General features: G+C 59.4%; 1 protein-coding gene across 2 annotated transcripts; it reads right to left on the bottom strand.

Moving 5' to 3' along the window:
- Nucleotides 1-454: 454 nt before the first annotated feature.
- On the bottom strand, nucleotides 455-10,890 carry HCK (HCK proto-oncogene, Src family tyrosine kinase). Of its 2 annotated transcripts, none has more exons than XM_032705227.1 (13): nucleotides 10,837-10,890; nucleotides 8,630-8,759; nucleotides 8,173-8,215; nucleotides 7,817-7,916; nucleotides 7,585-7,683; nucleotides 7,324-7,427; nucleotides 6,769-6,918; nucleotides 6,321-6,473; nucleotides 5,830-6,012; nucleotides 5,331-5,407; nucleotides 2,677-2,830; nucleotides 2,334-2,465; nucleotides 455-1,734 (listed from the first exon to the last, which is right to left on the bottom strand). In XM_032705227.1, the coding sequence occupies exons 1-13, from the start codon at nucleotides 10,851-10,853 to the stop codon at nucleotides 1,532-1,534; spliced, it is 1,545 nt and encodes a 514-aa protein (XP_032561118.1). In that variant the 5' UTR covers nucleotides 10,854-10,890; the 3' UTR covers nucleotides 455-1,531. The 2 variants fall into 2 exon arrangements, with proteins under 2 accessions (XP_032561118.1, XP_032561119.1); XM_032705228.1 differs by lacking the exon at nucleotides 10,837-10,890 and adding an exon at nucleotides 10,071-10,168.
- Nucleotides 10,891-11,152: the final 262 nt, after the last annotated feature.

The following is an 11,152-nucleotide window of genomic DNA, read 5'->3' as shown; positions in this document are numbered from 1 at the left end:
CGGGGCCGCACCCGCCTCACCCCCGGCTCCTCCCGGCTCCTCCATGCTAGACGGGGCGGGGTAGGGGTCGTTGCTCAGTCCCCAGTGGGTCTCCGGCCTCGTGGAGGCGGTTGGGGACAGGGGGCAGCCTGCGCCGCCATCTTTGTTGAGGGCAGGAGACTTGGCGTAGGGGGCGGGCGCGACGCCGCCGACGCCATGTTTGGTGCGGGCGGGGCCGGGGCCATGCGGTTTCGAAGCTCCCGGTCCGTCCCCGCCGCTCCGGGAGAACGGGGTCCGCTCCCAGGGGCGCCCGGGCCTGCGGCCCGCTCCGAGGGGTACTTCGGACGCGCCTGGGCCTGGGGCTCGCCCTGAGGGGCTCTGCGGACCCCAACTTGCCCCATCCACGTCCCCCAACCCTTGTCCCATTCGCATCCTCCCGCCCGGGCTCCGGAGCGGGAGGAACGGCCATGCGAGGAGAGGTTGATAAATACTTTAATGATTACAAAAATAAGCTCACAAAGCAGATAGAAAAGAGCTGAAGCATTGGCATTTGCGTCTTGGTATTGAAAATATAATCACAGGCCCTGATCTCCCTGCTGTAAGAGGTACAGGGCTATCTTAAAAATATATTTATTGCTTCCTTCCTTTCCCCAAATAACCTGTCATTAAATACTAAAAATAAACAACAACATTAAGTGAGTGTGCAGGGAGCACCGGGCCCTTGCTGACTCTGCAAATGCCCCAGCAGACATCAAATCCTGCCTGTGAGCTTTGCCACGGGGAGAGGCTTCCTTGGGCCACGACTTTGGGCTCCAGAGGTTCCTCCCAAGGCAAGTAGAAGGGGATCCATTCAGGGACAGCCTGGAAAAGCGCTGGCTGTCTGTCTGTCTGTCTGCCCACCCTCCTGCACAGCCTCACCAAACCTGTGCTCTGCACAGGAGGTGCTGTGAAAATACTGAGGAATGAAACCCAGGAGGGAGAGAGCAGGACACGTGTCTGTGACACTTGACATCCAAACTCCAGGATCCTGCGCTGAGGATGAGTCAAAGTGCTGCATCACCTGGGAATGCCCTGGGATCTCTGGGACACAAAGGAACCAGGTGGGGCACGGGCACTGCAGGGCATTTCACCAAGGCCAGTGCAGCTAAAGCACCTGGAGAATGGCAGGATAAGATCTCAGAAGAATTAAAAAAAAAAAACTAATCTGGGTTTTTTACTTTGTAGCAGAAGCAGGGCCAACCCCATCCCTGTCCCTGCTCCTTTGGAGATGCAGGCGTGGCAACCACTGTCCAGCCAGTGCTTCCCACAGGCACTCAGGCTCCTGGGAAAGGCACAGGGTACAGCCACACATTGCTTCTCTCTCCATCCATCCCCAGCATGGCTCCCTCCGGCTCTGCTTCCAGCCCAGCTGCTCCGGGAAGGCTGTGGCTCCTGGGCCACGATGTATCCTGGGGAAATCCGGGGCCACGCTGGCGGGAGAAGCAGGGCACGGGTGGGACAGGGAAGAGCGGGATGCGTGGTCACTGGCAGTGTCTGTCCCGCGCGTCCTGCGCTACAGCTGCTGCTGGTACTGGCTCTCTGTGGCAGTGAAGAAATCCTCCAGAACGCTCTGTGTGTACTCAAAGGTGGGACGGTCCTCGGGCCTGGCCTTCCAGCACCTCATCATGATGTCGTACAGCTCCTCGGGGCAGTTCTCCGTGCGGGGCATCCGGTACCCGCGCTCCAGCGCCCTGATCACCTCCACGTTCGACATCCCTGGAGAAACAAGGGGGAAAGGTGGATGCCACACACATGGATTTCTTTAAAAGGTGTACAAACCCCACGCCCAAACCTGCTCACCCTGCGGGCAATGCCACCAGGAAGGAAAAAGAGTGGTTAGAGGGGTTGGGAAGGGGGAACTGCTGCTCCAGGTCAGGAAAACATGCGGACAACCGAGACGCTGGGTTAGTTGTGGCATAGAGCTCTGTACCCCAGAGCAGATGGGACTTATAATCACTTTGTATAAATTAAAAAAAAAAATAAATAAAGGCTCCATGTCTCCCTGTGCTGAGTCTGTAACGAGCCATTGCTTCCAATGAAAACAGGTCAGTGGGGGGGCAGAGCTGCTCCTCAGAACAGCCATTTGTGCTACGCCAGATCTTTCCTGGCTCATTTGCAGCAGGATTTACAGACTAATTTCCTGTTGAAAAAAGATACCAAAGTAACAATTAGTATAAAATAGAGAGTGGTCCCTACTGATAAGGGCTTACAGAGGTTTCCCATGGTGCTGGAGGAGCTTAGATGCCATGGGTGGGGCCCAAAAAGTGGAGTGTGTCTTTTGGAACCAGATTAGAGGAGGCATTTCACCTCCCTACCTGGGTAGGGGATGCGTCCATAGGTAATGATCTCGGTCAGGAGGATCCCAAAGGACCAGACATCAGATTTTATAGAGAAAGATCCGTAGTTGATGGCTTCTGGTGCAGTCCATTTAATGGGAAACTTGGCACCTGGACAAAGAGATACAACAGGAAACGTGAACTCGGACCCAAATGCTGAGAAACGGGTGGTGAAATTTGGGGAACAAGAAACAAACACAAGAGGAGGAAGTGAAGTGATGCAAATGAGAGGAGCTTCCCTCCCCTGTCCACACACCCAGCACACACTGGTCAGTGGCTCTGAGGGAGCCCTCCAACCCTTCACCCCCCAGCAGCTCCCCACCTTCCCGGGCCGTGTACTCGCTGTCCTCGATGACTCTGGCCAGCCCAAAGTCTGCGATCTTGCACACCAGCATTGCTGACACCAGGATGTTGGCAGCTCTCAGGTCTCTGTGGATGTAGTTCCTCTTCTCAATGAAAGCCATTCCTTCTGCAATCTGCCACAGGGTAACGAGGGAAATGCAAAGAGGCTGCTTGAAATAACACCCCCCGACACACCCAGCGCTGAAGAAGTCAACAGCTTCTGGGCAGTGCTCAGAAAGGGGTGAGAGGGGGCTGAGCCACAGCAGGAGATGGTTGTCCCATCTCTGGAAGTGTCCAAGGCCAGGTTGGATGGGGCTTGGAGCAACCTGGTCTAGTGGAAGGTGTCCCTGCCCATGGCAGGGGGGTTGGAATGAGATGAGCTCTAAAGTCCTTTCCAACCCAAACCATTCTGTGATTCTGTGGGACCAACTCCTGCGTGGGAACCGTGCTCCGAGCAAGGAATCCCTTGCAGGAGAGGTCAGGGTTTGAGTGACCAGCACAACATGACACCTTTAAGCTGCTGTGTGAAAAAGGCCGTGAGAAATGACACCCAGGGAGCTCCTGTGCTCACGAGCAAGTGACTGTGGGTCTCTGCAGGGCAACGTGTAACCGCTTCATCCACAGCCGTGCGGATGTGGAGGCAAGCATGTCACTCTCTGCTCAGGGAAGATGTGAGGCCAATCTCCAAACACATCCACAGAGGGAAGCAGGGAGTCAACTGTTCCCCCTCCACAAAGGGATCAACAAATGGACTATGATTGCTGCAGGAAGGGTTTGCATTGCAGAACTTCCCTGGCCAGGGCAGAAAACCACAGGGGTGGCTTTCCTGGGTAGGGTGGGGAGATGCCTGGAGTCTTCCAGACTAGTTTGTGAAGAGTCAGCCTTGCCTGGGAGCTATATGGCTGTCCAGGCCCCCAGTAATCCCCCCCACCTCCATCTTCAGAAGTCTCTGCACTCAGTGTGTGCAGCTGATCATGCAGAGGTGACCTGGTGTGTGCACAACCAACCCTCAAATTTGTACCTGGTTACCCCATACCTGGATGTGACCAGCATCCAGAAGGTGAAGGGGCTGAAGCAGCCAGAGGGGACACCCACCCATCCCCACCACACCAGCACAAGCCAGCCCAGTGTGAGGTGCAGCTCTCACACAGCTCTCCCCACAAAATACAGAAGTAAAGAGGCAGTGCAAGAGCGGAAGGATCATTTCCATGACCACAGATGCAGTTCTGCCGCAGTGACTCAGCCCCAGCAAAGTGCAAGGCTGCTGCCTGCTCATGGCAGCACATCAGCCTTTGCTCCCCAGTGCTGCTCCAAGCAGCTCCTCAGAGCTGTGGGCCAAGCTGGGGGTTGGCATGATCCAGCTTGCTGGGAACAGATGGTGTGCAGGAGTGCACAGCTGATCCACAGACCCCAGCAAGCCCGCTCCAGCAGCCAGTGACCTGGTCTAAACCCCCGGGGTCTGGGCTCCCATCTTGCCTTTCCTGTTACTCAGGTGCCTCTTGGAAATGTTTCATAGAGGTACCAAGCTCAGCTCAGAGGGTCCCCAGATTCAGCCCTCAATGGGAGGCACTGGAGAAGCAGCCGGGACTCAGTGGTTGTACAAATGGTTACACACATGGAACGAGGTGTATGACAGAAAATTCTGCAGTGTTCAAAATCAGGTCCTGAAAATATTCCTGAAATAATTATCACTGAGTGCTCCTGCCTCTCCAGCTGCCTCCCTCTGCCCGTGACAGTCCTTTGGTGACTTTAGAGAACCACAAACCTCCCATAGACATTCCTGTGGGCCAACACAGTACTGGAGTACTCCTAGAGAGTACTCCTAGTCCCTCCTAGAGACCAGGAACTGCGGCTGGCTCAGCCTCCCAGGCACTGGGAGCACACAGGATCGTGCTGCAGGGGTCCTGTTAAACCCACGTGGCTCCACACCCCCACAGCTGAGCTGGATCCTGCCCAAGGCAAGGCTGTGCCAGGGTAAAGCCTCAGAGCACCTTGCGGGGGACATGGGTGGGATGGGGTGGGCATGTGGCCACACTGGGTTTGTGGGCCGAGTTGGGAGGCGAGGTTTGCAGGTAAACTGTCACAGCAATAGAAACCAATAGCTTAGCCCTGGGCTTGAATGGGCCACATCGACCAGCACCAGCACGTCCCAGAGAAGGGGCTGTGCAAATGTGAGCTGTGAAAACACAACCATCCCTCACCCCTGGAACATCCACAAAGCACAGCAGCCCCTGCGTGGGCTGCAGGAACCACAGCAGCCTTAGAAGTCGCAGGTTTCCTGGCCCCTTGGAAGGATCAGCCTGTCCAACCCCCCTCCCAGGCTCTGTGCAGCTCTGGTGGGCACTGCCTGGATGCAGGGGGGCTGGCTGTGTGCTGCAGATACCAGGCTGGGTGGGGGGAAGCTGCCACTTCTCCTTTCACACACACCTGCTCCTGCACAGGTGGCGGGATGGGGATGGTGAGCAGGCAGCAGCTGCCCACAGGGGAACCTCACTGCATCCCCAGCACTCCCAGTGTCTGCCTGGTCAGACCCAGGCTTGTGGCTGGTGCTGCTCAAGCCCCAGGTAAGTTCAATCCCATCGTTCATCCTTCTCAGGGGCACCAGGGGGAGCAGGAGCCAGGGAAGGTCCTCACCTGGGCAGAGAAGTCGATCAGCTTCGGGAGCGGCAGCTTGTTCCCCTCATTGGTCTTCAGGAAATCCAGCAAGCTCCCTGCAGACAGAGAATAGTGCCAGGGCTGATGGCTCAGCTGGAGCCTGAGGCCATCCTCAGGGTGGCACAGTGTCCCAGGGAGCCGAGCAGGACAAGGGGACTCAGGAAACACATTTGATCTCCCACCCTGCTCCCATGGATTGGCCAAGGGGCAAACACTGCTGCAGGTTCCTTCCTGCCTTGCTGAGTGCTCCTCCTCATCTCTCCCCTGTCGGGGGTCCCTCCTCTCCCAGCGCTGTCACCACGTCCCCCCACCCAGCACCCTGCCCCACTGGGTAAGGCACACAGTGGCTGGAGCCAGACCTGCTCCCAGTGTCCCAGGAGCTGGTGCAGAGCCCAGGGATGCAGGATTGCTCCTGCACCATCCCAGGTGCTGCCACTTGGCCCAGCCCACAGGCACCACTCAGGGATGTGGGTGGCACCTTTCTCCATGAACTCAGTGATGATGTAGATGGGCTCCTCCCTGGTGACCACCGCGTGCAGCTTCACCAGCTTGTCGTGCTGCAGCGTCTTCATCAGGTTTGCCTCCTCCAGGAAGGCTTCCACGGACATGCTGCCCGGCTTCATCGTCTTCACTGCCACCTTGGTGTGCTTGTTGTAGGTAGCTGGGGGGTGGCACAACAGACCATTCCCAGGCTGCACTGGGAGCACTGGGTTTTGGAGTCAAACTCCCCACCCCTGCAGACATAGCTGCTGTGTGAGGGCTGGAAATTGTGCACAGCCCAGGGCTGTCCCCACACACCCAGCCCTGAGCAGCCCCTGCATTAAGGCAGGGCCACCTCCATGTCCCCCTGCTCCTCTCCCTCTCTGCTTTTTTCATCCCACCATCCCTCCACCTCCTCTCCCATCCCTCACCCTTCCTCCTTCACCATCACCTTCATCTTCCTCCCAGCTGCCTCCCCCTCACTCTCACCCATCCACACTTCTCCAAACTGCCCGGCTCCCAGCTTCTTCTCCAGCCTCAGTGAATCCCGAGGGATCTCCCAAGCATCCTTCTCCCAGGGCTTCTGTGGTTTGGGCACGTGGCAGGGGTGTTTGAGCTTCTGGCACAGCCCATCGCTCTGACCTGCAGGGAGCAGCCAGGACCATTAGCTGGCCTGTCTCACCGGCCACACTGTGCTTCAAGGGGGAGTCCATGAGTATTCAGGGACACCAACACCCACAGCAGTGACAGCCAGCAAGCCACAACACCAGGGGAAGGCCTGGGAATTGCTGCATGTCTCAGCCAGGGCCACGGCAGAAGCCCAGCAGTGTCAGGCAGGAGCCCCTCAGCATCTGCACACCCCTGTCTGCCTGGTGACTGTTTGGCTCAGGGACAAAGCCCCACCTGCAGTGGTGGGGCCGGGCATGCCAGGGCTCACCCTTGTAGTGCTGGACCAGCTCCTGCAGCGTGTTGAAGTTGTTGCGCGCAGAGATGTAGAAGCCGCCGCTGTCCAAGGTTCGGATCTTGTAATGCTTCACTGCCCCGCCCTGCATCTCGTCCCCGTCCCGCACCGACAGCGAGTAGCAGCCTGGTTGGGGAGGGGTGAGCTGGCAGCCCCCACAGGGACATATCCCTGCTGTGCCCGGACATCCCATGCTCCCAGCACTCACGGAGCCGTTGCCCAGCAGAGCCAGCAGCGCCCGTCCCACCGTGCTGCCACCACCCCTTCAGCCCCAGGTCAGCTATGTCTGTGCCCCAAACACCCAAAGCAGCCTCCAAGGGGTGCATCCCCCTGTCCCTGCCACGGGGCTCGGACACGTGGCAGCGCCATGGGCTCTTGCAGGGACATGGGCCCTCCAGTCCCTGCACACAGCACAGCAGATCCCCCAGCCTGGGGAAGGATCTCCTGAGCTCCTCTGCCAGGCAAATGTGGGTGAGGGAGGCTCCCTGGGCAGGTGTTTCCCACCACTGAGCTCCAAACACCCCTCTGCACCTTTGGTCGTCTCGCTGTCCCTTATCATGAAGGACCCGATCATGTTCCCGGGGCCAAGGAGCTGCCGCTCCGCGTCCTTCCGGCTGATGCCTTTGAAAAACCACCTGCAGCAGAACCAAAGGAACCAAGGAATGCTGCCGGGGAGCCCAGGCTGGTGTGGGGCAGGGCTGGGGGCAGGACGTGGGTGAGAATAGGGACAGTTGAGGTGAGGGAGTGTAGCATCCCATGGGACCAGGATCTGCCACAGAGGGATGGACTCACTCCTCTGTCTCCAAGGAGTCAGCTCGGGCAACATAGTTGCTGGGGATGAAGCCTTCACGTCCTGTCACCAGCGACCGTGCTTGCCACCAGGCCCCTGACCTGTGACAGAAACACTGTTGGTTGGGTCATGGCACCTGGCAGCTCCTCCAGGAGCAAGTTCCAGAAAAAAGTCCTGACAGGGCCATGCAAGCCTTCAGGAAACCCTAGGTGGGGGAATGCCAGCAGCACTTACTCCTCCAGCACCTTCAGCCGCTCTCCTTTCTGGAAGCTGAGGTCCCCAGCGTTCATTGCCTCGTAGTCGTAGAGTGCCAGCACCACACAGTCCCCTGAGCCTGCAGCAAGGGAGCTCCCTGGGCACCCCTCCCCATGCTGGGATGGCTGCCTGGCCACTCCTGCCATGAACACTGGGCAGGACCCCGGCAGCACCCAGCACCTCCATCTTCATCATGTCACAGCTGGCCTTCGAGGGGCCCAGAGTTCCCATCCCACAGGGATCAGCAGTGTTCCCCCCAGGTTGGAGAGGACCTGGCCACACTGCCCCCACATGCTCCCACCTCCTGCACCCACTTGCAGCCCCCTTGTACCTACCATCCTCAGGCAGGGGCACAGCCACACTGGGGACATGAGTGTTCTGGAAAGTGGGACAAAACCAGAGAGTGACATTGCAGGTGTCAGAGAACTGTTTCCCATGGAGGTCTTGGCCCCCAACAGCAGTGGCAGGGACAGGAGGGCACCAAGGGGCATCACCAGCGTCACCTGACACAAGAACCCACACAGCACCAGCATTTCCATCCCTTCCCAACACCTTCGTTTTTCTTTCCCTTTCTCCATAATTCCTGGATTCCCATAATGTCTTTTCTGTGCTTTGTTCCAGTGTGGCCTGGGCTCCTACCCCACAGCCAAGTCCTTGCCCCAGTGCACAGGCACTGCCAGTACCCGCAGTTGGCCCCACTGTCAGTGCTGGCAGCTCCATGGAGGAGAGGGGCTGAGCCCCCCGTGATGGCTCAGCCCTGAACCCCCAGCTCACTCAGCAGCTCCCACTCACCCTCCTGTTGGCGGCCGTGGGGTCCCTCACATAGTGGCCCTGCTGGACACTGGGGCCGGGATCAGGGTCAGGATCAGTTTTTGTCATCTTCCCTTGGACATCAGCTGTCTTCGACTTCACACAGCCCATGCTGCAGCCGAGGGAGGGGAAGTGAGGCCATTGCGACAGAGGTGAAAGCCCTGCTCCAGCCCCGTTCTGTCACAGCAGGCAAATTTTGGGCAGACAACAGCAGCTGCCATGGAGCAGCTTCCCAGCCCTTCCCCACTTCAGGACAGGCTGCAGCCGCTGGTCACCGTGGCAGCAGAGAGCCACTTGGTGTCTTCTGCAAAGTGGGACCCTCATCACGGTGGTCTCCCCCGCAGCTCGGGACTCCCCACACAGCACTGCTGGTGCCTGTGGCCCCCCCCCGCCACGGGTCACTGCTCCCCACCACGCTCCCCTGCTCTCTACTGGGTGGAGCTGCCTCGAACAGCCAGCCCAGGGTGAAGGGAAATTCTCAACTTTCTCCAGCTCCCCAAGAAACTCAGTGGGAAAAAAGTGCTGCAGGAAGCAGCAAGAGTGGGAAACCCCTCGCAAATGAACTTCCCTTGACCGGAGAGACCTGGGTGCTGAGAAAGGAGAAGGTGCTGGTGGTGACAGTGAAGGAGGAAGCTCAGGGCTGAGCACTCGATGTGCACAGCACAGTTGCACTTCCACGACTCTCCAGGGACATCACTGTCACCTCAACACCCCCATTCCTCATCCTTCCCCGTGTGCCAAAACCCAGGGCAGAGCAGGAGCAGCAGTGGCAGCCGTGAAACTTGTCCCCCTCACTGGGCACAGGACTGTGCCTGATCCATCTTGGCAAACCCACACGGCACCTGGGTTAAACTCAGCCATGCCCCACACCAGCGCCACAGCCAGTGCTTGCTGTGTTTGTCCCACACCGGGTCAGGGCATCATGAAACACAACCATCCCCGAGGGTTCAAGGGTCCTGCTGGTACCCAGTCTGCACCAAACGTGTGGCCGTGCCAATCCCACTGGCTCATGTGGCACAGCTGGCGTTCCTGGTGTATCCCATTCCCGAGAGCCATGTCCTGTGCAATGTCCCCAGTCACAGGGGGAGGACCAGGTTGGATGCGAGTGCCCATCACTCCGGGAGAACGGCTGCCTGCAGCCCCCTGCCCTTGCTGCCCCTTGCCCTCAGTCGGGGAGGGCAGCAGCAGGTTCTCGGCAGCCCCTGCAAGGCCACTAAAAGGGACCCCCTCGTCGGGGCTACACCGTGCCCAGCCGAGACCCCCTGGATTCCCTGCCATCGCCCCAACCCTGTCACCCAGGGACCACCGCTCTGAGCGGGACCGTCCCGGAGCAGGGACGGACCCAACGGGTTGCCTGTGCCTGGTCCCGGGGCTCCTCCGCCCTGTCCCACCTCCCTCGGGGCTCCGCTCCCCGAGCTCTTACCTCTGCCGCCGTCCTGGGGTACGTCCCCGTCCCCCTTCTGCTCCCAGTCCCGGTCCCGGAGCCCGGGCTGCAGCCGCCGCTTTGCTCTGCCCGGCTCTGCTCCCACCTCTCCCCATAAGACCGCGCCCCTCACGGAGCGGCCCCGCCCCGACACCGCCGGTGCTGCCGGACGGGGCGGACGCGGCCGATTGCTCCTGTACCGAGGAGACAGCGGGGACCCCCCTAATAGCACTGCAAGGACATCCCAGCCTCTCGTGACCTCGCTGTCCTTGGGGTCCCCCCGACGGGTGTCAGAGCCCTTCTCCCCACCACTGCCGCCGGGACCCTGCGCGGGTTTGAGTCCTGGCAACGCAGAGTAGCCCCCAGGATGTTTCCTCACCTGGCGGGCAGTGGGGGGCATGGGTGGATCACAGACCACGGAGTCAGCCTGGGTCTCCATCCCCAGGAAGAAGAAAAGACACCCTTGAGCATCCCATGATGGGGTGCAGGACATGGGAGGTGGGGGGCATCGGGTTTGTGAAGCCCAGCTCAGAGGGGTGGAGGTGCCCCAGGTTCCCTGCTGGCCCTGGTATTACCATGCCTAAACTCCTCTTGGTGCCCTATCCAGCCCCAGAGCATTCCAGCCTTTGCTCTGCCCAGAGCACCCCTGAATTTGGGATGGGGACAGAATCAGCAAGGGGACCCACGGCTCTGCCATGCCCCTGACCAGGGCACTGCTTGGGCTTGGGGTGTCAGAGGAAGCAGCCAGGGTGCAAGAGCAACTCACCTCATGGGGGTTTGCATATGTAAATTTTTTAAGAGAAAAAATAATTTGCTGTGGTAGCCCTGGCATCTGCTGCCCACACACCAGACTGGGGCTGCAGCGCCGTCCTATAGTCCCCTGCCAAAGAACTTCGGCTCGGGGCCATCAGCCAAGGGCCATCAGCCATGGGACATTAGCTGGGGTAGAGAGGCCGGGGGACATCAGCTGAGGTCCATCAGCCAGCGGGGAGCATGGCCCTGTCCCTCGGCGGCGGAGGGGCTGCAGGGCGGTGCTGCAGGAAGCCGGGTCCCGGGGCAGGAACTTCCTTTTGTGAAACACC

Source organism: Chiroxiphia lanceolata, chromosome 17 (assembly GCF_009829145.1).
Source record: "Chiroxiphia lanceolata isolate bChiLan1 chromosome 17, bChiLan1.pri, whole genome shotgun sequence".
Lineage (NCBI taxonomy): Eukaryota > Metazoa > Chordata > Aves > Passeriformes > Pipridae > Chiroxiphia > Chiroxiphia lanceolata.
This window is presented reverse-complemented; position numbering and strand designations above follow the sequence as displayed.

Excerpts from the sequence above, each read along its gene's own strand:
- HCK (XM_032705227.1), bottom strand. Across the intron at positions 5,408-5,829 it reads CACTGAGTTCATGGAGAAAG|GGAGCTTGCTGGATTTCCTG; the intron begins GTGCCACCCACA and ends CTCTGTCTGCAG. Across the intron at positions 2,466-2,676 it reads CGAGTACACGGCCCGGGAAG|GTGCCAAGTTTCCCATTAAA; the intron begins GTGGGGAGCTGC and ends CTCTTTGTCCAG.